Here is a 26713-nt window from a genome sequence, read left to right as displayed (position 1 = left end):
AAGCCTCTGCTTGCTCCTGGCCCCTCTTTATTCATACAATGTTGGGTTTTTCTTTTTTACTAATTCTTTGTACTTATTTATTTTTGGCTGTGCTGTTCTTCATGGCTGCGTGGACTTTTTTCTAGTTGTGGCAAGTGGAGCCTACTCTCTAGCTGTGGTGTGAGGGCTTCTGATTGCAGTACAGCAGTAGAACAATGGCATCTGTTGTTGGGGAGCACAGGCTCTAGGGCGTGTGGACTCAGTAGTGGTGCCGCGTGGGCTCTAGAGCACAGGCTCAGGGGTTGTGGTGCACGGGCCTAGTTTCTCCCCAGCATCTGGGATAATCCCAGATCGGCCATCAAAGCCATGTCTCCTGCATTGGCAAGTGGATTCTTTACTTCTGAGTCACCAGAGAACGCCATACAATGTTTGAAGTGGTAAAAACCAAGACATTTTTTCTTTGGCAATGAAATTTGATTTGAATGCTGTTTAAATGCAGTTTAAATTTCATTTGAATGCTGTTTAAATGCATCCAACTTGCCTTTATTTTCAGTGCTCACCTCCTCTCAGAATACAGATATTCTTTTTCTTTATATTGGTTTTCTATCAGATCTTTCTGTCGCAGTTCAGTTCAGGTCAGTCGTTCACTCATGTTCGACTCTTTTTATTTAAACTCAGCCTAATGTCACTACAGATTTGGTCTCTCAGACAAAGTATTGCAAATGCATAAGGGATTTCATCGAGGTGGTTGTGATTTGTTTTCTAGTGATTTAACTATTTTTTTAAACACCAAATTTTTACCGATTGTATCATAATTAAATAGGCTATCATGGAATTTAGGATCTTAAATTCATTTGATAAATTTTAATTCATTTCCAGAATTATTCTCATAATTCTTACATTCTTAAAAAACAGTTAACTTCAAATTGGGTATAATATTGATTAAAATCAATATTGATTTAAATTTAGACCTTTAATTTGTGTGTGTTCAATACTTAGGTACAGAATTTAATGAAAAGTTTCTATGTGTTGATGTAATTAGTTCATTTTTACGTTATCATTTATTAAGGGAAAGATGTTTTTCAGGCCTTCAACTCAAGCCTTATCATAAACCATTGCAACATGTTCGTGACTGGCCAGAAATACTTGCTGAATTGACTAATTTGGATCCCCAAAGGGAAACACCACAGCTTTTCCTAAGAAGAGATGTGAGACTTCCTTTGGAAGTTGAGAAAAAGGTTTGCTCAGACATCTTTTTTATAGTCATTGATGTTCAGAATCTGCTGAGTTCCTATTTTACGCACCAGAGGCAAACATTGTGCTCTTCCTTTTCAGGAGGGTTCATTTCTGTTTTTCTGTTCAATCCTCACATCCCTATTGTAAGTGGTAGAGTTTGAGTCAGTCTACTTACAAAGCCCCTGGTTGGTGTTTCCATTTCCACCTCCATTGTCTTAGAATACAAAAGAAATTGAGACTCCATCCTAAAGAGAATAGAGAGAACTAAAAAAAAAAATTCTAGATACAGAAGATTATATTTACAAAGGGGACATTAAAAAGTTATTCCTAGTAGTCAGTATGTAGCTATTTTAGATTCAACAGAGAACTATACATATAGTCTGTCCTAAATAAGTATGTCTGGATTTGAATTACTATAAATGTTAGAAGTGAAATAATACCATCTGAAGGATGACCAGACAAGGAAAAAACCTAAGGGATATATTACAGTTTAAACTAGGTGATAGTCTAAATACAGCAGTAGCTTTGAAAACTGGGGAAAAGAAAAGTTCTGAGGTCTCATAAATTTGGTGAAGAAAAAGTATACAATGCATTTCCTTATTCTTTTATTCAAGGAAATACTAAACACATAAGGTTAAGCACATTTCAACACGTGAAAATTTCAGTGACCTTGCCCAAACTTGGTAAATGTTTTATGTCTGACTGTTCATATTGTCTCGGAGAAGGCAACGGCACCCCACTCCAGTACTCTTGCCTGGAAAATCCCATGGACAGAGGAGCCTGGTAGGCTGCAGTCCATGGGGTTGCTAAGAGTCGGACACGACTGAGCGACTTCACTTTCACTTTTCAGTTTCATGCATTGGAGAAGGAAATGGCAACCCACTCCAGTGTTCTTGCCTGGAGAATCCCAGGGACAGCGGAGTCTTGGTGGGCTGCCGTCTGTGGGGTCGCACAGAGTCGGACACGACTGAAGCAACTTAGCAGCAGCATTCATATTGTCTGTCTTATATTATCCAACTTAAGGTAAAAAAGACATTTGACAAAATTGAATAGCCTTTCTTGATAGAACTCTCAGAAAACTAGGAGGGGAGCTTCCTCAATCCTATAAATGGCATTTATAAAAAACCTGCAGTTAACATCCTCAATGGTAGAAGACTGAAAACTTTCCTCCTAAGATCAGGAACAAGACAAGGATGCCTGCTTTCACCACTGCTGTTTAACACAGAACAAGAAGTTCTAACGAAAGCAGTTGGTCACACTCTCCCCAGCAGCACCAAAAAGTAAAGAAAGAAAAAAAAAAGGACATCCAAATTGAAAAGGCAAAAGTTAAACTGTCTCTGTTTATCAAAAATGACATGATCCTATATATGGGGAATTCCAAAGAATCTACACAAAAGCTGCTAGAGCTAATAAATGGATTCAGCAGAGTTGTAGGGCACGTGCTCAACATGTGAAATCAATTGTTTCTATAACCAGCCACAGACACTCAAAAAAAAAGGAAATTAAGAAATCCTCTAGAATAACTTCTATAAGGATAAAATACCTAGGAATAAATTTAATAAAAGAGATGCAAAACTTATACATTGAAAACTACAAGAATAAAGTGAAGGGATTCACATTTCCCAATTTCTTAGTACAAAGCTACAGTAATCCAAGCAATTTGGTACTGGTATAAAGATAGAATTGAGAATGGAATAGAGTTGAGAGTCCTCAAATAACTCCATATACCATACCAACTACTTTTTTGACAAGGATGCCAAGTGAATTCAATGAAGAAAGAGTAGTTTCTTCAACAGATGATACTATGGCAACTGGAAATTCACACGCAAAGGTATCAAATTGGACTCTGATCTCACACCACATCAAAAATTAACTCAGTGTCTTAATAACCTAAATATAAAAGCCAAAACCATAAAATTCTTAGGACAAAATATATGTGTAATCTTTATGACCTTAGATTTGGCCATGGAGCTTTAGATATAACACCAAAAACATGAGTAACAAAAGAAAAAATAGATAAATTGAACTTCATCAAAATTAAAATCATTTGTAAATCAAAGGACATTATCATTAAATAGAAAAGACAAGCTAGATAATAGAAGAAGATACTTGAAAATCATATATACGATAACTGTTTCAGTTTAGTTCAGTTCAGTCGCTCAGTCATGTCCAACTCTGCAACCCAATGGACTGCAGCACTCCAGGCTTCCCTGTCATCACTAACTCCTGGAGTTTACTCAAACTCATGTCCATAGTATCAGTGATGATATCCAACCATCTCATCCTTTGTCATCCCCTTCTCCTCCCGTCCAACCATCTCATCCTCTGTCATCCCCTTCTCCTCCCCCTTTCAGTCTTTCCCAGCATCAGGGTCTTTTCTAATGAGTCAGCTCTTTGCATCAGATGGCCAAAGTATTGGAGTTTCAGCTTCAACATCAGTCTTTCCAATGAATATTCAGGACTGATTTCCTTTAGGATGGACTGGTTGGATCTCCTTGCAGTCCAAAGGACTCTCCAGAGTCTTCTCCAACAACACACTTCAAAAGCATCAATTCTTTGGCACTCAGCTTTCCTTATAGTCCAACTCTCAGATGCATACATGACCACTGGAAAAACCATAGCTTTGGCTAGATGGACCTTTGTTGGTAAAGTAATATCTCTGCTCTTTAATATGCCATCTAGGTTGGTCATAGCTTTTCTTCCAAGGAACAAGTGTCTTTTAATTTCATGGCTGCAATCACCAACTGCATTGATTTTGGAGCCCCCAAAAATAAAGTCTCTCACTGGTTCCATTGTTTCCCCATCTACTTGCCATGAAGTGATGGGACTGGATGCCATGATCTTAGTTTTCTGAATGTTGAGTGCTTACTATTCAGAATATAAAAGGAACTCCTACAACTTAGCAACAAAAAGACAACTCAATTAAATTGGGTAAATGACTTAACATTTCTCCAGTAAAGATACACCAGTGGCTAACAAGCACATGAGATGTTGTTCAAGATCATTAGGCATTAAGGAAATGCAAATCAAAACAAAAAGAATCCACACCTACTGCTGCTGCTGCTGAGTCACTTCAGTCGTGTCCGACTCTGTGCAACCCCATAGATGGCAGCCTACCAGGCTCCACCATCCCTGGGGTTCTCCAGGCAAGAACAGTGGAGTGGGTTGCCATTTCCTTCTCCAATGCAGGAAAGTGAAAAGTGAAAGTGAAGTCGCTCAGTCGTGTCCGACTCTTTGCAACCCCATGGACTACAGCCTACCAGGCTTCTCCGTCCAGGGGATTTTGCAGGCAAGAGTACTGGAGTGGGGTGCCATTGCCTTCTCCGCCACACCTACAAGGGTGGCTGTAATAATAGCAGTTTATAAAGGAAGATATTGAGGGTTGAGGAAGTAGAGAAAATAGAACCTTTGTATGCTGTAGATGGTAATATAAAATGGTGTGGCCTCTGTGGAAAACAGTGGAATAGTTCTTAAAAACACTAAACATAGAATTACTATTTGATTCAGCAATTCCACTCCTAGGTGCATACCTAAAGAAAACAAGAGCTCAAATATCTGTATTCCAACATTCTTATCAGCAATATTTATAATAACCAAAAAGGTGGACACAAGCTGAGTGTTCATCAACAGATCAATGGATAAAGAAAATGTGGTATATACATACAATGGATTCTTATTCATCCATAGAAAGGAATGAAGTTCTGAAACATGTCATAACATGGATGGACCTTGAAAATATGTTAGGTGAAATAAGCCAGACACAAAAGGAAAAAGTGTTTGATTTTACTTACATTAAATAAATATCTAGAACAGGCAAATTCATAAACAGTATGTTAGAGATTAGCACAGGTGTGATGCGCAGAGAGTGAGGACTTACTGGTTACAGAATTTCTGTTTGCATGTTGACATGTGAAAATAGTGGTGATGGTTCACAGCATTATGAATGTAATGAATGCCACTAAATTCTACACTTAAAACATAGGTAAAGTGGCAACTTTTATTAAACAAAATGTGATAGATCTATGAAATCTGCAAGTAATCTAAGTATAGTCAGCCTGTTTTCCTTCTTCACTTAAATATTTTCAAAGTTGGCTGGTAGAGAAAGAGTAATAATAATGATAGTACTTGGACATTAAATTAATTGCATTTTATACTACCACTTAGGTAAAGTAGGTTCAACTGAAAAAGAAGCAAGGTTTAGTGAATACTTACAGTGAGTCAGAATATCATCATCTGGTTAAGTGGGTACATTCTTTCACTCCTGTGTAATTGAGAAATTCCTGTTTTTACCATCTGAAAAATAGAAGAATTGCATTGTTTCGGTTAGAATTATTCTTTTAGGATAAGAAGAGCCTACTTTCATTTAAAAAGAACAGTTGTTGACTAATACTCCCTGAATACACTATTAGGAATTATAACTATTCTCTACTCAAATTCTTCAAATTCACTAAGTTGGTTTTTACTAACTAGAAAAATATTTTCTTTCACTTTTTCCCAACATTTAGTTTCAGAAATTAAAAACCCATAGGAAAGTTGAAAAAGTAATAAAATTCATACCATATACCATTCATTAAATTCACTAATTGTTAACATTTTACTATATTTGCTTCACCTTTCCTCTCTTTTCTTTGTAAACCATTTAAAATTGAGTTGCAGGCATCATGGCACTTCATCCTTAAATATTTTAACATCATCTTATAAGAACAAGGATGTACTGTACATACTACAGTACCACTGTCAACCTAATAAAATTAGTATTTCCACAATAATATCTAATATCAGACCCATATTCAGATTCCTGCCCCCCCAGTTTCTCAGTCTCTAAAAACACTCAACTGAAGAAGCTAGTCAACCTTCATGCTTTGTATTTGTTACCTCTTTGCTTCTTTTAATCAAGAGCAATCCCCTTATCTTTTTTCCTCCATGAAATTCTGATTCAATTTTTTAAATATTGTGTGGAGTGTTATTTTAGTTAGCAAGACAACAAAACTTTTTACTGTAAGGAATCTGGGTCATTTTGAATCATATATGGAAATACTCAAGTATTTATTTAGAATCTCTGTAATTGGTGATCATATTATTCCAGGTATAAATGTATTCTGTGGGGTAGCATTTTTCAGTCTTTTTTAATCTTATCAGATTAAGGGAAACTTTAGTTTTTAAAACTTAAAGTACGCTCTCCTTTCATGTTATTTATCAAATAAAAACTGTTAAGCTCTTTTCAAACTTCATGTATCCTTCTGGGAATGGACAATACTTCTTTCGTCTTCTTTGTGGTTCACTACTATGTTGTGTGAAGCATAAAATTTAGAAGGATGTTTGAGGAATATAAAGAATTTAAGTAAAATTGTACTAGAAATTACTCACACTCATATCCATAAACTGATGATAATTTTACTGGACTTGAATCAGAGGTTAGCAAACTGGCCTATTACCATATCTGAACTGTTGCCTATTTTTGTATATCCTATAAGCTATTAATGGCTGAAAAATTCAGAAGAATTAATATTTCATGTCATGTGAACATTTCATGAAACTCAAATTTCAGAATCAGTATAAAAAGTTTTAGTAGAACTCTGACATTTGTAGATGTATTGTCTACAGCTGCTTTTGTGCTAAACTAGAAGAGTTGAGTCACTCTATTAGAGACTTTATGACTCACAAAGCTTAAAATAATACTGTCTGGTCTTTAATAGAAAAGACTTGTCAACCTCTGCTCTAAAGCAAAACCAGCTTATTTATATGCAGTTACATAGCTTTTGCTTTTTCATGTGAGTGACAAGTTGTACATTTATAACAGGAAATTGTGGCCTAATAACCATACTGTATTTTCTCCTTTAAGATTGAAGACCCACTAGCTATTCTTATTCTCTTTGATGAAGCCAGATATAATTTATTGAAGGGCTTTTATACAGCTCCTGATGCTAAACTGATAACATTGGCAAGTCTACTGTTGCAGATAGTTTATGGAAATTACGAGAGTAAGAAACACAAACAAGGTTTCCTAAAGTAAGTATTTAATATAATTCATGGTCTTGTGCTGTGCCCAAGATTCAGTTTACCAAGGAAGTTTAGAAATATGTTATTAAGAACTATTTAGACACTGGTTTGGAATTAAATAACATAAGGCATGGAATGAGAAGAAAACCTATAGTAATGCATTCTTTTAAGTTATATTCTCTCCAAGGTTATTTTTCTTATATTTGAATATAGTGTGATATGCTTTATACTTGTCTTTCCTTACTGTATGTTTAAATAAGTTCACTAAAACCTTACTTAGATAAGTAGTAAAAAAAAAAAAATGTTATAAGGCAGACACATTTCAGAATCCCACCCAAAAACTAGTTCATGTTTCATGTTGTGAAAAAACATTGAAGTTTAGCACATCTAAACTTTGTTTATTGTAGTTTTCAGTATTCAAAAATATTTTGTGCTTACTGAAAGAAGAAACATTTCTCTAGACTGAACAATGTTGGGATCTTGACTTCTTGCTTAAAATGTCAAGTTCTCTGATATTTTAAGTATAGTATTTTTCAGCTCAAAAATCATTTAAAACCATTTATATCTAGATGATTATATTACTTTAGCTACTAAAGATAATTTATTTTTAAAATGTTGGCATATTTGCTTACAGTGAAGAAAATCTCAAATCTATTGTACCTATTACCAAATTGAAAAGTAAGGCACCTCACTGGACAAACCGAATACTTCATGAATACAAGGTAAGCTGTTAAATAGAAATAAAAAGACATAGCCTAGTTGACATTTTGTTAATATTATTAATGTTTTAAACATAGGTACATTAAATTTATATTCCTGAAATAAAAAAGTTATAGTTCACATATCTGAAAGAAAAAGTAGCAAGATACTTTATTTTTAACAATATAGAATTTTTTACTGACTACCTTCTATATGCTGGTACTGTGGTAAGTGCTAGAGATTTTTTAAAAATATGAAATAATGTACTGTCTTTATCTATGCACTTAAAATGTAATAAATAAGCATTATTTTTAGACCTTGATTTTTATTTTTTAATAGATCTCAGAAGAAAAAGTGCCCTTGGGATAATGTCACACATGTTATTCTTTGGGTTAGCCTTGATTTTAGAGACTGTTTAGTTGACTGTTTGGATTGTTAAAGGTACATTCTCCTTTTACATCTCCTTATTTTACTTTGTTTTTAGAATCTTAGTACAAGTGAAGGTGTCAGTAAAGAAATGCATCACCTACAGCGCATGTTCTTACAGAACTGTTGGGAAATTCCTACATATGGAGCTGCTTTTTTCACAGGACAGATATTTACAAAGGCAAGCCCCAGTAATCATAAAGTCATCCCTGTGTATGTAGGTGTGAATATAAAAGGACTTCATCTCCTCAACATGGAAACTAAGGTAGATTTTTATCTTTTCAGCTGTTTTTGACCAGTCACACTATATATATAATATTTAAAATAACAGTAGTAGGCTACATGAACAATTTCATTTATAATAGCAGAGGATGGGGGTTGAAAACAAAATTATTACCAATAGGGAATTGTAGTACATTTCTACATTGAAATACCTTGCAGCCATACAAAAGAATGAAGAATATTTTTGTGTAGAATGATCCCTAAGATATATTTGGTGCTGAACCATATGTAATATGCTATCATTCATGTAAAAATGGGTGGTAACGGGTAGTTAACTGAAGAAAACAAAAACACTAACACAGAAAGATACACGCACATCCCTTTTCATTGAAACATTACTTACAGTGGCCAAGATAAACAACTTAAGTGTTATCAGTGGACAGATGGCTAGAGAAAATGTGTGTGTGTGTGTGTGTGTGTGTGTGTTATGTTCTTACAGGATTGTTGGGGGGAATTCCTACGTATGGAGCAGCTTTTTGCATAGGATAGATATTTACAAAGGCAAGCCCCAGTACTCAGAGAGTCATCCCTGTGTATGTAAGGCATGAGTATGAAGGTTATACACACACACACACACACACACACACACACACACAATGGAATATTATTATTTGGCCATTAGAAAGAATGAAGTCTTGCCATTTGCAATAATATGGATGGACCTTGAGGCCATTATGCTAAGTGAAGTAAGTCAGACAAAGATAAATGCCATATGATCTCATTTGTGTATGGTGAAATCTTAAAAAAACAAAGAAGCTCATAGAAATAAGAACAGACTGGTGGTTGCCAAAGGCAGAGAGTTGGGAAATGGGCAAAATAGGTAACGGGGGTCAAAAGATAGAAACTCTGAGCTGTAAAATACGTCATGGGATGTAGTATAGAGCTTAGTTAATGATGCTGTATTGCATATTTGAAAGTTGCTGAGAGATGAATCTTAAAATTCCTCATTACAACAAAAAAATGTGTTAACTGTGTATGGTGATGAATGTTAACAATATTTGCAGTATATACAAATACTGAATCATGCTGTATACCTGAAACTAATATAATGTCATATGTCCGTTATACCTCAAAAAATGTGGGCAAGTGAAAACTAGATTTATATAAATATGTGTTGTGGTGCTTCTGTATGGATAAAAAGTTTCTTAAAGCCTTTGGAGAAGGGAAACTGTGTAACTGGGCATAGGAGTAGAAGGGAGACATTTCACTTTATAGCATTTTGCAACTTAAAAAAATTTTAACTGTGATTGTATTATCTATTTAAAAATTAATTAGATATAAATGAAAAAGATACAAATTTTAAAAGGAAGTAAAATATCTGAAACAAGTGGTTCATTTTGAAAATTTGAATTAATTACAAGAACATATTTGGGGGCAGGATGAAGTATGGATTGGACTGTGAATACCTGTTAGAACACTTCAGAGCTTTTCTATTCCACCATCTTGGTCTGGTGGAGGTGATGGAATTCCAGTTGAGCTGTTTCAAATCCAAAGATGATGCTGTGAAAGTGCTGCACTCAATATGCCAGCAAATTTGGAAAACTCAGCAGTGGCCACAGGACTGGAAAAGGTCAGTTTTCTTTCCAATCCCAAAGAAAGGCAATGCCAAAGAATGCTCAGACTACTGCACAATTGCACTCATCTCACACGCTAGTAATGCTCAAAATTCTCCAAGCCAGGCTTCAGTAATACGTGAACCGTGAACTTCCAGATGTTCAAGCTGTTTTAGAAAAGGCAGAGGAACCAGAGATCAAATTGCCAACATCCACTGGATCATGGAAAAAGCAAGAGAGTTCCAGAAAAAGATCTATTTCTGCTTTATTGACTATGACAAAGCCTTTGTGTAGATCACAATAAACTGTGGAAAATTCTTCCAAGTGATGGAAATACTGGACCACCTGACCTGCCTCCTGAGAAATCTGTATACAGGTCAGGAAGCCACAGTTAGAACTGGACGTGGAACAACAGACTGGTTCCAAATAGGAAAAGGAGTTCATCAAGGCTGTATATTGTCACCTTGCTTATTTAACTTATATGCAGAGTACATCATGAGAAATGCTAGGCTGGAAGAAGCACAAGCTGGAATCAAGATTGCCGGGAGAAATGTTAATCCTCAGATATGCAGATGACACCACCCTGATGGCAGAAAGTGAAGAACTAAAGAGCCTCTTGATGAAAGTGAAAGAGGAGAGTGAAAAAGTTGGCGTAAAGCTCAACATTCAGAAAATGAAGATCATGGCATCTGGTCCCATCACTTCATGGAAAATAGATGGGGAAACAGTGGAAACAGTGGCTGACTTTATTTTTGGGGCTCCAAAATCACTGCAGATGGTGACTGCAGCCATGAAATTAAAAGACGCTTACTCCTTGGAAGGAAAGTTATGACCAACCTAGATAGCATATTCAAAAGCAGAGACATTACTTTGCCGACAAAGGTCCGTCTAGTCAAGGCTATGGTTTTTCCAGTAGTCATGTATGGATGTGAGAGTTGGACTGTGAAGAAAGCTGAGCGCTGAAGAATTGATCTTTTGAACTGTGGTGTTGGAGAAGACTCTTGAGAGTCCCTGGGACGGCAAGGAGATCCAACCAGTCCATCCTAAAGGAAATCAGTCGTGAATATTCATTGGAAGGACTGATGCTGAAGCGGAAACTCCAATACTTTGGCCACCTCATGCGAAGAGCTGACTCATTGGAAAAGACCCTGATGGCTGGGAAAGATTGAGGGCAGGAGGAGAAGGGGACGACAGAGGATGAGATGGTTGGATGGCATCACCGACTGTATGGACATGGGTTTGCATGCACTCTGGGAGTTGGTGATGGACAGGGAGGCCTGGCGTGCTGCAGTTCACGGGGTCGCAAAGATTTGGACACGACTGAGCGACTGAACTGAACTGAAGCGAAGCTTATGTAAAAAGGCATTTTAGATTAGGAAATTTCACTGTAAACCTAATTTTTATTTTCATCATTTAAGTCTTATTTATGTAATCACATAACTTCTGAAAATATCCCAGTGGTAGTTTCATGATAACTCAGAATCATTGTTATGGCAGCAGTTATGTTACCATACTATTAGATATGCCTGTGAATGGAGAGAAAGACAGTGCAGGGACATATGCAGAAGAGGGACTGGCTTCAGTAATTCACTTGGAACGTGACTTTTTGAAGTCTTTGATATTGGCTTGTTTTTGAGTCATTTGCTTATCATTTTCTATTTAGACTATTTTATTCATACAAAATATAAACTGTTTCTTATTAGCTTATAACTACTTTTTTATTCCCTATTGTACTGTTTGTTAAAGGAAATGAAAGAAATTCCCCTTGTCATTTCAAGAAATTTTTCCTCTGCAATTTTAGAGCATTTTATATCAATATCTGCAAATTCTTCTTCACTGATCTGGTGGTGATGCCATGGGCGTAACACTGAGCCTTTTCTCTAAACTGTGTATTATGTTTGACTTTTGGTAGCATTCCAAATTTAGGCAACAGTAAAAAGCTTTATATAGTATTCAAATGATGGTTCAGTAATATCTTATAACATTTCATCCTATGAATAATATTCTGTTCCAGGAATTGAGTGAGAGAGCAGTAGCAGGCAGAGGATGATAATAGGATTATTAAGAATCTGCTTTTTCTAGAAATAGAAATGCTGTCATTGGGTATATACAGAGGTGATTGAAACCAAGGATAATAATGTTTTCTCGCCACATAATCATTACCTGCGTGCTCTGTAAGCTACAGGTAAATTTATGGCACTATAAAAGCTCTAAGATTTTCAAACCATCAAAGATGAGAACAGTCAGCTTGTCGTCAGTTGTCTTAGATTGAGCAAGACCTAAGGTGTCTATATGGTAAATATGACAGACTTGCCTAAATGGAGTAAACACCTTCATCTGAAAAAATATCTTTATTTGCATTTAAAACTCTGTTTCAGTGTGTACTTTGTGTAAATAGCTATCTTAGCAGATCCTACCCATATGTTATATTTTATAAGTATAGTTATTTGTAAGCAAAATGTTATTATTTTCCCATTAGACATGGTATACACATGTAAATTAATTACATTATGTTTCACTTACAGAACCTCACTTTCAAAATGCCCTAAATCATAATCTTTCTGGCATATCCTTTGTTTATTATTTACAATCATTATGTTAAGAACTGCTAGTCCTGGAGAGGTAATGTTTCTAAATATACTTATTTTAAAGGATGGCATGAACATTTTCTTTTATATATGTATGCAAAGAATATATTTATTTTTAGGGTAAGAAAATACAAGTTATTACTAGGAGATAATTATTTTTTAAATAATCGAATATATTGGATTCCTATTTAAATATACCATTATTTAGAACATGTAGGTACAAGGTACTGTCATTGTTTTTTAAATAGTTCTGTTGAATATATGAAGGATATATTATTGATTTTTAAAATAATGCTGATATTTACTATAAATATGGGCTTCCCCCATGGCTCAGATGGTAAAGAATCTGCCTACAATGCAGGAGACCTGGGTTTGATCTCTGGGTTGGGAAGATCTCCTGGAAAAGGGAAAGGCTACCCACTCCAGTATTCTGGCCTGGAGAATTTCATGGACTGTATAGTCCATGGGGTCTCAGAGTCAGTCACAGCTGTGACTTCCACTTTCTTTCACTTACTATAAATATAACAGTGTACTTATTTTCAGTGATACGAAATTGCCTAAGTCACCAATTTTACCACATTAAATAAATTTCAGATCTGAAAGTACTGTATGAATATTCAAAAGGTACTGAATATAGTAAAAGGAATTGTTTTTAACCTGCAGAAAGTAAACTTTTAGTACACTTAATTTTCTTGAAAACCACTGATAGAACGGGCATCTTTGTTTTCCCATCATTGGGTAAGTTTAAAATGCACATACAGTGTGTTGATTTGTTATACTTAACCTATTTCAAAATGGTTACCACTATAGCATTAGCCACACCTCTATCACATCACATAATTATAATTTATGTTTTCTGGTGAAAACATTTAAGATCTACTCTCTTAGCAACTTTCAAACATATAGTACAGTATTGCTAACTATAAGCACCATGCCCCACATTAGATTCCCAGAACTTAATTCATTACTGAAAGTTTGTACTACTTTGACCAACATCTCAATTCTCCCCACCCGCCAGTCCCTGATATAACCACTATTCTACTCTCTGTTTCTATGAGTTTGGCTTTTTTAGATGGCACATATTAAGTGGTATCATCCTATGGTATTTGTCTTTCTTTAGCTTAAGGCCCTCCAGTTCCATCCGTGTTGTTGCAAAAGACAGGATATCCTTATTTCTCATGGCTGAATGTGTGTGTGTGCATAAATATACATACATAGCACAGAATGGGCATCTTCAAATAATTTTGTCATTCTGATAAAAAGAGTATCATTGCTCAAGAAGTCTGCTGTGGCTCTGTGCTGCAGGCTATGTCAAGTTACCAAGTGAACCGTTCTGTTTAGACCTGGCTAGATAAGTGTAGATAGTAAGAGAAGATAGGTGTTGTTTTTAATAAATATTTCAATATTAATGATTTCCAATTATGTTGCAGGCTTTACTCATCAGTCTTAAATATGGTTGCTTTATGTGGCAGTTGGGAGATGCTGATTCATGTTTTCAGATCCATAGCATGGAAAATAAAATGAGCTTTATAGTACATACAAAACAGGTAAGTACCTAATCAGTTCTTGATTTACATGATAGTAATAAACTCTACTGTATTAGTAAAATTATTTCTTTCTTAAAAAATGACAGTCCATTTTACTTCAAGTAAAACTTCTAACGTGAAATTAATATTATTTAAGACCAAGGTAAAAAGGCAGGTCTTTCCTAAACAAAGCAAGAAACGTAGCTGAATAATTTATTGCACTCTTATAACAATTAAAAATTCCTTTTCAAATAGAGAACACGGTGTCTACTGCCATGTATGTCATTTACACATTTTTATATGTTTCAAATTTATTGTTGACATGTATTTTACTTTGTAGGCCGGCCTTGTGGTAAAACTGCTGATGAAGCTAAATGGACAGTTAATGCCCATGGAAAGAAATTCGTGAGAGGAAACCAGCTGATACTCAAGCCACCACATTTTGTGATGTAGATTTTTTCCATGAAAGATTTCTTAACCTTACTTTTAACAAGGCATTTAGTCTCTTGTAATATATATATATACTATTACATTGTACAGAATCTGTACTCATGTTTGGTGTGTGATATACCAATTAGTTTTATATAATATCCTTATAAGTTAATTTTTAAGAGAAACACACAAAAATGTGTAGATTGATAGTCTGTATAACATTAGACAAAACAGTAAGCTTTAAAAAAGTTATTTTTGGTAAATGATGAAGAATTTAGAGGGGAATATGATGAAATTAAAAATACAGGTTTGCTATATCTTTATGTGTGTGTCATTTCAAAATATACAGAAAGTCAACATCTGAATAAAGAAAATGTTTTCTACTTAAAGCATATATAACACTATTACTTAAAATGTGTTTTTGTAATCTTTGAACATTTTTCACATGTTAAGATACTTAGTTAAAATAAGCTAGTATATCTCAAACTATTATAGTTATTGAAACTCCTGCATCATAATTATCTGAGTACCTCTTAAAAACAAGGATTTCAGGGACTCATTCTAGACAGGTTCATTCACTGTCTTCAAAATAGCAGGGCCTGTGAATTTTTTCTTAAGTTTTAGTTTGTTTTCTGTTGATGCAATTCCAGACCCAGAAATGAATTTGTATTATTAAAGTTAAGTAAATTATACAAACTTCCTGGCACACAAACACATACACACATGGACACATAGACTAAGGGACAGTCTCTGGTATTAGTTGTTTGATTTATTAAGAACATGCTGTATTTTTATGAGTTGGCACAATGGTGTAATATTGCCTTTACATTGTAGGAAGTAGATCACCAAATATCTGGTGGTTTTCTTTAGGGAAGCACTGATGTCATATGAGTAGCTAACTTGATTAATCTGCTATTTAATATTGAAATTAGGCTTTCCAAGTTTTCCAGAAATTAGTCTTTCCAATTCCAAGAATTGTTGTATTCAATTCAGAGACAGTTCAGAGATTCAACAGTCACATTTAAAATTAGCCCACACATTGCAGATAATTTTTTCATATCATCATCTACTCTTCAGATTGACTTCTGTGTATGTTTAACGGTGGTCTGCTGAGTTTTATTAAGATTATGTGGTTCAGTAAATTAAATGAGAAGCCCTGATTTATCTTTAATTCGATGCTAAGCATTTTTGACTACATAGACAGTGCTCTGCTCAGTTTCATCCATTTCAGTGGCCTCAGTTATTACCAAATACTCTGTTGACTCCCAGACCTAAAACTCTAGCCTCAGCCTTTCTTCTGAGTTCTTGATCTTAATTTCTTGCTATTCCAGCTCCCCGTCAGTGGTTTACACAAGGAACATCTATTTCATCATAGCTGGAAGCAGTTTGTTCCATCTCCTGCCCCATTCTCTTCTTAATGCTTGTATTGTCTGATTAATGGCATCAGACTGCATGTGGCTGCTTAGCCTGGAAATTTGGGAGTGTTCTATAGCTTTTCTGCCTTTAATCATCCTACACGTTCCTCTTACCAAGTTCTGTCAAATGTCCTGTGAGTCCTTCCTGTTCCCTGCCTGTGTTTGCACTGCAACCACCATAGTTCAAGTCATTGCCATCTGTTCCTGGGCTCATTGTAACATCTTCCCCTGGCCTTCCCAACTCAGAGTCTACATTTTTGCCCACCTGTTTCTCCACACCTGTCTTATAGATCCAGTTATTTCATTACCCTCTGAAAACCCTCCTCACTGCGTGTAAAGTTAAATTCCAGTTCCTTAGTACTGAATATGCTAACCCACCTATCCAGATTAATATCTATCCATTTCTCCTACACTCATTCTGTGCTTACAGCCCAGTGTTTCCCAACCCTGGCTCTGCAGTAATGTTGTATGGGGAGTTCTACTACTTTATGACTCAATAATTTTAGGTAGGGCCCAAGCATTTCTGTATTAAAGTATCCCAGGTGATTTTTATATACAGCTTAGGGTTTAGAATTGCTGTTCTAACTAACTCTAGGAGATAGCTGAATGCTTTTTTTTTCATAGAGGGAGGTGAGGATACATCTCTGCTGCATCAAATAACTCCCTCCTCTACTTAATACCACGTACCCTCCTGGAGTTGTACAGTATGGCAGCACTGGGAAAAGGGAAGAGGAAACTATTAGAGTAGCATGGCTATTAAAAGCTTAAAAATATACAGGATTAAGTCAATTTCAAAATTAGTAGGGATAAAATGCATTATTGTCAGACCATAACAAACCAGAAGTAAACAATAAAGGGGAAATGCAGCCAGCTTTTAATGAGTGCCTAGGAGTATGTGAGCACTGAGGGTGAAAGATACTACTTTCCTTTTCATCATTCTTTCAGTAAATTTGATTGCCTTTTATGTGCCAGGGAGCCAGTGGTAAGAAAAAGACTCTGCCTTCAGGGATTGAAGTTTAAGGAGAGAGGCAAAGTACTCACATAAATTATAATATAAAAGTTAAAATTACTATTTAAGCAAAAAGAGGGAAACTTGATAATACATCAGGAGAGGATTCCTCGAGCCAGCGCTGCTTGAGCTGGTGTCCAAGGAATAAGCAGGAGTGAAGACAGCTGAGGGGAGAGGAGATGAGGTAAGATGTTTTGACCTCAAGGATGGTCTTGGAGAATTGATGAGAGGAATTACAATTTTCTCATTTTTAGCTAAGAAGTGAATTCAAACTGTTGTTTATCCAAATCGCAGCAAATGAATTTCCATTATAGAAATAAAACCAGAATAGGTAACACTGTATGATGACTGCAGTACAAAGAAGAAAATGTACTGAAGAACCACATCTTATAAGATTAAAAATTGCCAAAATTGACTCTAGAAAGACTTGATGGAAATATTTAACAAAGTAAAACTACCCATAGTCCTTGACCAAATATAATAAAGGATTGCATAAATAAAATTTAGGTTTTATTTTGATCCTGAGGAACTCAATGGTAAAAACTAATTAGAAGAATTTGATATATGGAAAAAAAACTGATTTATTAATCAGTTCCTTACTTTATAACAGAAAAAAACATTTCCAGTGAAATTATTTCAGTAAGATGAAAATGGGAAGAATTTAAATCATTTTTGCTGTACTGTGTGTATAGAAATTGAAAAATTAAGTTGGTGTGAGTACATGCAAAAAATAGTACCTCAACAAAAATTCATCTGTGATGGTATGACTCCTCTTTACTATTGTATTCATAAAGCTAGAATAACTCTATGATCATACTTGATATTTGAAGAGGCAGGGATAAGCAGACTGGAAAGGACCTAAAGCAAAAGAGGGGTAAGCCCTGGAAGTTCTTAGAAATAAGAGTACTTGAGGCAAAGAAATATATTTTGGACATCTTAAGGTGTAGGTGAGAAAAGCAATTTCAGTACATTCAGACAATTTCTATGACAGAAGGAAGTACTGGTTGTTCAGAATCCATTGGAAGGGCACCAAAGATAAGCAGAAAATTAGGCAGCTACTTCCCCATTAGTTAAATAATAGAAATAACTAATACTTTAAAATGGTGTTTACTATAGGCCCGGCATTATTCAGAGCACTTTTAGATATATTAATTCATTTAATCTTCATAACAATCACTGAAGCAGTTAGTATTATTCCCATCTAACAGATGGAGAAACAGTTAAGTAGCTTGTGGAAGAACATATCTAATTAGCCGTGGAGCTGGGATTCATATCGAGGCAGTCTGGTTCCAAATACAAATGAAGTAGAAACATACATGATTGTAATAAAAACAGTATTTGTTTTCTATCTTTTAAAAAGCTTAAGACTCAAACTTCCTAACAGAAATGTAAATGTTTTCATTTTCTTATACTGTGTAACCTGAGTACCACCACATATTTAGAGGTTATGTGGTTTCATATTTCACTTCAAAGTGAAAGTCGCTCAGTCATGTCTGGCTGTTAGCAACCCCATGGACTATACAGTCCATGGAATTCTCCAGGCCAGAATACTGGAGTGGGTAGCCGTTCCCTTCTCCAGAGGATCTTCCTGACCCAGGAATCTGCCTGCAATGTGGGAGGCCTGGGTCCGATCCTTGGGTTCCCTGGGTCACTCAAAGAGTCAAACACGACTTAGTGACTACACAACAACAATGCTTAAGACAGGGAAGGGAGGAGGAGGGTTTGAAGAAATGTGTTGAAAATCCTGGTGCCTAAGGGACATGTAGGTGGAGATGCCCCTGGCCTGAAGCAGGAGTGGCAATTGAAACTACAGGAACAGATTTAAAGCCACCCAGGAAGAGTAGAATAAGAATCAAGCCAAAGAATGCCATTTGAAAAATGGACAAAGGTAGAGCAACCCACAAAGCATCTTGTTAGGCACATGGTTATCAGTATGGAAAGGAAATACCTTGGCAACATCCTGCCCATAAATTTCATATAGGCAAAAATTAAGAATTAAAATAATTTTAGGGAATTCTTTTTTTCTTACATTCTTTTTAGGAGGGGTTGCTATGCTGGGTCTTCCATGTGGTACCCAGGCTTCTCAGTGAGCTAGCTCCTCTCACTGGGGAGCATGGACTCTAGGTGCAGCTTCAGTAGTTGTGGCCTAGAGGCTTAGCTGCTCTGTGGCACATGGGATCTTCCCAGAGCAGGGATCAAACCCATGTCCCCTGCACTGGCAGGCCAGTTCTTAACCACCGGGCCATCAGGGAAGTCCAAGGATGACCCCTTTAAAGTTTTTTATTTTCCTTCCTTTTCTAAAAGCTCTTTGATCTGGTTCTTCAATTACATCCTCATATTCTACAAATGTTTCCGGTTTTCTGATAATACTGTTATATTGGTTATATTAGGCTAGGACTAAATTAGTCCTGTATTTCTTCCTTGTCTTGTTGTCTAGATGATGAGGTTTGAAAGGAGGTCACACTCACCTCAGGACCTTTCTCAAAGCTCAGCCACCTCTCCTGCCCATGTTCATTCCCCAGTACGCTTCTTGGAAACTTCAAAGGCAGCCCCGCCTTCAAATCAACTCCTCTAGGTCTCAGATCAGATCAGATCAGTCGCTCAGTCGTGTCTGACTCTTTGCGACCCCATGAATCACAGCACGCCAGGCCTCCCTGTCCATCACCAACTCCCAGAGTTCACTCAGACTCACGTCCATGGAGTCAGTGATGCCATCCAGCCATCTCATCCTCTCTCGTCCCCTTCTCCTCTTGCCCCCAATCCCTCCCAGCATCAGAGTCTTTTCCAATGAGTCAACTCTTCGCATGAGGTGGCCAAAGTACTGGAGTTTCCGCTTTAGCATCAGTCCTTCCAAAGAAATCCCAGGGCTGATCTCCTTCAGAATGGACTGGTTGGATCTCCTTGCAGTCCCAGGGACTCTCAAGAATCTTCTCCAACACCACAGTTCAAAAGCATCAATTCGGCGCTCAGCCTTCTTCACAGTCCAACTCTCACATCCATACATGACCACAGGAAAAACCATAGCCTTGACTAGACGAACCTTTGTTGGCAAAGTAATGTCTCTGCTTTTGAATATGCTATCTAGGCTGGTCATAACTTTCCTTCCAAGGAGTAAGCATCTTTTAATTTCATGGCTGCAGTCACCATCTGCAGTGATTTTGAAGCCCCCCAAAATTAGGTCTGACACTGATTCCACTGTTTCCCCATCTATTTCCATGAAGTGATGGGACCGGATGCCATGATCTTCGTTTTCTGAATGTTGAGCTTTAAGCCAACTTTTTCACTCTTCACTTTCACTTTCATCGGACCCCTTTAAACACTGGTGCAGTCGCCACCTCCTGGAGTTGAGCATACTCCGTTATCCAGAGCTCCAGTCGCTCACCTTCAGCCTGGTTCATGGTATGGGAGCCTCCTCTGGCTTGAAGAATGGCCTGGGAGTAACCGAAACAAAAGAGGGTGGACTCCACGAAGCGGTTTGGACAAATCAAGTGAGATGGTTTGGTGACAAGCTGCGTCCTCCATGTTACTAAATGCCATTGTCCGCACCCCCGCCGCTCCCACGTATCACCTGCCATTTACCGCGCAGGCACGAAAACCAGGCTGGGGAGCAGCACCTCAGAGCACGACTCTCCATCAGGTTGAACCAGAGTGGATTAGCGTGTGGTAACCTCTGAGGGTCAAGCCCTACCCAGTGACTTTACACTCCGGCTGCTCCTTAGAATCAGAAGCCAGGGCGGCCGCCAACCCACTCAGTCAGAACCTGTCTCCCTAGGAAAGGCCAGTGCTCAAGCTGAGGACCCAGACGCGCGCTCTCGGCTCCGCACGCGGCGGCCGGCGCGCGGCCCCTCCGGGGGCTCTCGCGTGACCCGGGGCCAGCTCACAAACGCGCGGGCGCGGCGGAGCCCAGGCGCCGGGCCACTGTCGCCGCGGGCCAGGCCTGCGTCCGAGACGAACAGCAGGCGCGCCCGCCGCCGGACTCGCCAGCGGAAGACTCCAGGTGACGCGAAGCTCTCTGACTTCACATCAGCGACCCTCTAAGCCAAATCCAGGTTATCTCCCTCTCCGTTTCCCCTCAACACCCGCAGCTCTGCGTGTCCTCCCTTTGTTCCATGTCCCTGGGATACCCACCTTAAGCACGTGTGCATCCTGTCGCACGTCGCTTTTTTCACAGTCTAGGAAGTAATTTGTCCAAGCTGCACTGTGTCTTTCAGCTCTGTAACAAATTACATTGGGTCACTGTTCAGCTAATTAATATTTAGGATAACAGAAGTTGGGATCTATTTTTGCCTATCAAATTGGCCATATTTAAGATGAAACCCTCAGTGCTTGTGATAATGAGGGGAGACTATATCATATAGCTTTTTAGAGTGTTATTTAGTTGTGTGTGTCCGTCTTAAAAATATTCACATAGGAATGGTCAAATAATTGATGGCACATCATTCAGTGGGATATTTTTCAGGCATGAAAGGTAAACTTTCAAATATTTGATGGCAAATCATGGTATGTTAACTATGATTTATATTCTGTGATAATGTAAATGTTTCACATCTGTACTGTTCAGTAAGGGAGTCAGCACTTAAGGGTAGTCAGTCAGTTAGTGGCTTCTCAGCACTTGAAATGTGGCCAGTATGACTGAAGAGTGAAATGTTAATTTAATTAAACCTACACTGAAATAGCCACATGTGGTTACTAGCTACCACACTAGATGATGATGCATGGTCTCGTTTTTTCAAAAATGTATGATATGCATCATTGTTATCTCTAAGAAAGGGACATCATACTTGCTTCTCCAGCATCTAATCTTCCTTTGGGTTGTTCTAACTCCCTGATATGTGTATATATGTGTGTGTGTGTGTGAGTATATTCATACACACACACACACACACACACACACACCTCATTTCTGAGTCAGTTTCTCCTCCAATACCAGTCCAAACTGGGTGCAGTATTCATGGTCAATCTGTAGGGACCTTCACATGGAGACCAGAGCAAGCAACCCTTGTCCAATTCTGTATCTTTTAAAAACAACCCTTTTGTTACACACAGCAATGTAAATGTATGTAATGCTACCAACTGTACACTTTAAAATGATTAAACTGATAAATTGTATGTATATTTTACCACAATGAAAACAAGAAACCAACCCTTTTTCAGAAAAACAGCCAGAAACCTGAGGATACAACTACCATAAACCATGATGACCCATCAATATCACGACCCCCAGGTCTGCCATGCTTACTAAAGCACAAAAGCTGAAGCCACTTGAGGAAGCTATCCCCACAAAAGCCAACTGCACAATCTGGGCTGCTATAAAATACCAAGGTCAAAACTCTAAAGCTATAAAACATGAACCCTCACCACCCCATAGTCTCAATTTCTCTAGTTGCATTTGTTTTTCAAAATGTTCAGCCAATGCACCAGATGTTGCAAATTGTGGTAAAGAATGACACCCTTCCCCCCGCCACCCCCGCCTCCCAAGTTCTTTATCATTAACTATAACCAAGTAGAAAAGAGTCAAAGTAACACAATTATTACTAGTAAAGCAGTTTAGAGATAGTGGTTTTGGTGTGCAGCTAAGTGAACTTGTAATAACTCACCAGTGAATTCGACATAATTACTTTGTCATGGATGGACAGCCTTGGCTCCCCCAGAAGTTATTCAGCACTCTTATTCTATGGAAGATAACCACGTGTGTGCACGCTAAGTTGCTTCAGTTGTGTCTGACTCTTTGTGACCATATATGGTCTATGGCTCACCCAGCTCCCGAAAGGAGCTGAGTTCATCTGTCATCCAACTCTCCTCTTGTCTGTAGAGGAGGTACAGTGGAGGAGACTCAAGGCTAAGGGCATTGCATGAGTAGACTTTCTTCCACATGGAAACCTGAGGTCAGGAGAAAGCAGTTACTCCCCCACATGTCTCAAGAAGAAAAAAAAAAATGTGGACAAACCAATAACCATTAAATCAAATGCATGAACAATGAAGAAGCAAATTTTACAGAACCTTTAGGGAATAGATTATTCCTATAATATTCAAAATGCTTTAAGAAGCAGATAATTCGTATGCTAGCCAGTTTGTTTTAAGAGCATGGTATAACCTTGACAGTAAAATTGGACATGAACAGTACAAAAAAGGGAAACTGTTAGCAAAATTACTCTTAAAAGCATAAAAGTTCTGAGTAAATGTTATATTTAATTCAGAAAAAGTAATCTATCATGACCAAGTTTGATTTATCCAAGAAATGCCACATGTTCAATAAAGAAAATCTATTAATATACCACATTAGCAGATTAAAGTAATAAGACAGATAGCAGCTGTCATTTCTCCACATGGTGCTGAAGGGCTTAACAAATGTATTAAGACCATAAGAATAAACAAGAGTCAGAGAAGTGGAAAAGAAGAAACAAAAATTGCCAATATTTATGATATTGTCCCTATAGAATATCCAGGAGAATGTGTAAAGTTATTAGAACTAATAAGAGCATCCAATCAAATTGCTGGATACAAAATCAACATACAAAGATTAGTAGTGTTCCTGTATACCAATATTTTAAAAACTGAAAGAAGAAACATAGGAAACATATATCATTCCCAATAGAAATAGAGCTATATCACATTATTAACTAGGAAGACTTAATGACATAAATATATCACTTTTTTCCCAAATTAATTTATAAATTTAATTCAATACTTACTGAAGTACAAGCAAGAGATTTTATGGAACTTGATATACTTATCTTGAAATTGATCTGGCAATGTAAACAGCTTGTGGGATCTTAGTTCCGCAACCAGGGATTGAACCCAGGCCCTCGGCAGTGAGAGTGAGGTCCTAACTACTGGACTGCCAAAGAATTCCTTTCACTTTACTCACAATTCTGGGTTAGCCATTCGGAGTTGGATCAGCTGAACAGTTCCTCTGATAGCCCTGGCAAGGTTCCCCCACCAATTTGTGGTCAGGTGGGTCACTCTGCTTTGGAGTGTCGGGTGGTTAAAAGCTCGAGTGACAAGTCACATGTCTCTCGTCATCCAATAGGCGAGCCCAGACTTCTTCACATAGGCAGGGGTCTTAAGAACTGTTGGGAAGCCAGTTTGTAAGTTCCAATATCTGTCAAAACTCTGCTTGCATCATGTTTGCTAATGCTCCATTATCCAAAAATAAGTCACATGGCCAACCTGAGATTCAAGAGGTGAGGAAACAGATTCTACATACAAAGTTAGGAAACATTTATGGCCCTTTTGAAATTTCTGATTCTGCTTTCTGCCCTGGGGGCTGAACAATATGGACATCTTTAAGTGTTTCTCATGCTCTTTGGCTTCCCCTGGGCTCAGCCAACGGAAACAGCAGCAGAAGATAAGCGGAGAGTGAGATTAAGGATTTATGCCCTTGGTTCTCTTGCTGCAGACTGACTGGTCCCTCCAGCCAAAGGCCCAGCTCCAATCAGGTGGTTTTTCTCCTACAATCTGACAAAACACATCATAGAAATAGAAAATTATAGATCCAATTACTTGGGCTCAGCCATAATTGAAATTATAATTAAAGCCTTAAGCCATACATTTTGAGAAACTTTTGAGTAGAATCATTCGGACAAGGACTATTTTAATAACCTTTAATACTCAGGTGTTTTGTTAAAGTGAGCAGATAGGTGACTCAGATGGTAAAGATCTGCCTGCAGTGTAGGAGACCTGGGTTTGATCCCGGGGTCAGGAAGATCCCCTGGAGAAGGGAACGGTTACCCACTCCAGTATTCTTGCCTGGAGAATTCCATGGATAGAGTAACCTGGTGGGTTATGGTCCATGGGGCCACAAAGAGTCGATTATATTTGGGCTTCGCTGGTAGCAAAGATGGTAAAGAATTTGCCTGCAGTGCAGGAGACCCCAATTTGATTCCTGTGTCGGGAAGATACCTGGAGAAGGGAATGACTACCCACTCCAGTAGTCTTGCCTGGAGAACTCCATGGACAGAGGAGCCTGGCAGGCTATATAGTCCAGGGGGTTGCAAAGAGCTGGACACGACTGAATGACTCACTCACTTCACTAACACTCAGTTAAAGCAGAAGCCAAAAGGGTACTGATTAAACCACAGTCCAGTCTGGCGTGGTTATTGTCCTATTGAAGTTAGATCTATGCATGGAAATAATATAATTTAATATGTCTCCTATTATGGACCTCTATGTTATTGCCAATCTATTACTATCACAAACAATGCTTTTTCTGTCAACTTAAGAATTCATTCTCCTTTAATCAAAATAATACATTATGATAAACAGTAAGGAGGAAGGAAAGTTATGACCAACATAGATAGCATATTGAAAAGCAGAGACATTACTTGGCCAACAAAGGTCTGTCTAATCAAGGCTATGGTTTTTCCAGTGGTCAGGTATGGATGTGAGAGTTGGACTGTGAAGAAAGCTGAGTGCTGAGGAATTGATGCTTTTGAACTGTGGTGTTGGAGAAGACTCTTGAGAGTCCCTGGGACTGCAAGGAGATCCAACCAGTCCATTCTAAAGGAGATCACTCCTGAGTGTCCTTTGGAAGGAATGATGCTAAAGCTGAAACTCCAGTACTTTGGCCACCTCATGTGAAGAGTTGACTCACTGGAAAAGACTCTGATGCTGGGAGGGATCGGGGGCAGGAGGAGAAGGGGACGACAGAGGATGAGATGGCTGGATGGCATCACTGACTCGATGGACATGAGTTTGAGTGGACTCTGGGAGTTGGTGATGGACAGGGAGACCTGGCGTGCTGCGATTCATGGGAGTTGCAAAGAGTCGGACATGACTGAGCGACTGAACTGAACTGAACTGAGGAATTCACTGCATAGCAAAGGAACTGTATTCAATATCTTGTGATAAATTATAATGGAAAAGAATTTTTAAAAATAATATATACATATGTATAACCAAACCACTTTGTTGTAGACTTAAAACTAAAACAATAGTGTAAATCAACTATAGAAAGTGAAAGTGAAGTCGCTCAGTCGTGTCCGACTCTTAGGGACCCCATGGACTATAGCCCACCAGGCCCTCCGTCCATGGGATTTTCCAGGTAAGAGTACTGGAGTGGGGTGCCATTGCCTTCTCTGACTACTATACTTCAATATAAAAAGTATTTTTATATTGAAGTATTTTACTAAAGTATTCTCTATTCTCATGTCATGAAAACATCCTCTTAATATCATGTACTTAAAAGTCTTACTGTTTTACTTTTCACATTTAAATCTGTAGTCCACCTAAGATTGACTTTTGTGGATGGCAAGATAGGGGTCAAAAATCTTTTGCTTTCTGTATGGATTCCCAGTTGACCCAGAATCAAGAGCCATTCTCTCCCCATTATTATTAATGCCATCTTTGTCACAGATGAAGGTCCATGTATGCATGGGTCTCATCCTCTTAATGTCAACCTTTCTGTGATCTTATACTTTAGAATCATCTTACATGTTTTCTTTCTTTCTTTTTTTTTTAAACAAATCGGTTCCTTTTTCCATTCATCTATTTGATTATCAACGTATTTAGACTGGATACTCAATTCTACACTGATGGTGACTTTCACCAAAGTTGCTAGGAATTCTTT

The 26713-nt window shown here is 37.7% G+C and overlaps 2 protein-coding genes and 1 long non-coding RNA gene across 7 annotated transcripts in view; 2 read left to right on the top strand and 1 right to left on the bottom strand.

The window, feature by feature from the left end:
- Positions 1-15038, top strand: part of KRIT1 (KRIT1 ankyrin repeat containing) — a 39392-nt gene extending 24354 nt beyond the window's left edge. For all 4 annotated transcript variants that reach the window (XM_061413415.1, XM_061413416.1, XM_061413417.1 and 1 more), the window contains 6 exons: positions 1066-1217; positions 7058-7224; positions 7850-7937; positions 8399-8605; positions 14194-14310; positions 14630-15038. In XM_061413415.1, coding sequence (XP_061269399.1) covers positions 1066-1217; positions 7058-7224; positions 7850-7937; positions 8399-8605; positions 14194-14310; positions 14630-14698 — 800 coding nt within the window. In that variant the 3' untranslated portion in view covers positions 14699-15038. The remainder of the gene's footprint in view (positions 1-1065; positions 1218-7057; positions 7225-7849; positions 7938-8398; positions 8606-14193; positions 14311-14629) is intronic.
- LOC133245818 (uncharacterized) lies at positions 47-21551 on the bottom strand. 2 transcript variants are annotated; one of them, XR_009735777.1, is made up of 3 exons: positions 21274-21551; positions 5428-5508; positions 47-1460 (listed from the first exon to the last, which is right to left on the bottom strand). It is a non-coding gene; the product is annotated as an uncharacterized LOC133245818 (long non-coding RNA). The 2 variants fall into 2 exon arrangements; XR_009735776.1 differs by lacking the exon at positions 21274-21551 and adding an exon at positions 19614-20342.
- The window catches only part of LRRD1 (leucine rich repeats and death domain containing 1), a 40995-nt gene continuing 35386 nt past the window's right edge, over positions 21105-26713 (top strand). Inside the window, exon 1 of the mRNA XM_061413414.1 lies at positions 21105-21194. The gene's annotated coding sequence lies outside the window, so the exon portion shown is untranslated. The remainder of the gene's footprint in view (positions 21195-26713) is intronic.

The sequence above is a fragment of the Bos javanicus genome, chromosome 4, assembly GCF_032452875.1.
Source record: "Bos javanicus breed banteng chromosome 4, ARS-OSU_banteng_1.0, whole genome shotgun sequence".
Classification (NCBI taxonomy): Eukaryota; Metazoa; Chordata; class Mammalia; order Artiodactyla; family Bovidae; genus Bos; species Bos javanicus.
The sequence above is the reverse complement of the archived record's forward strand: the minus strand, read 5'-3'. Positions and strand labels throughout refer to the sequence as shown.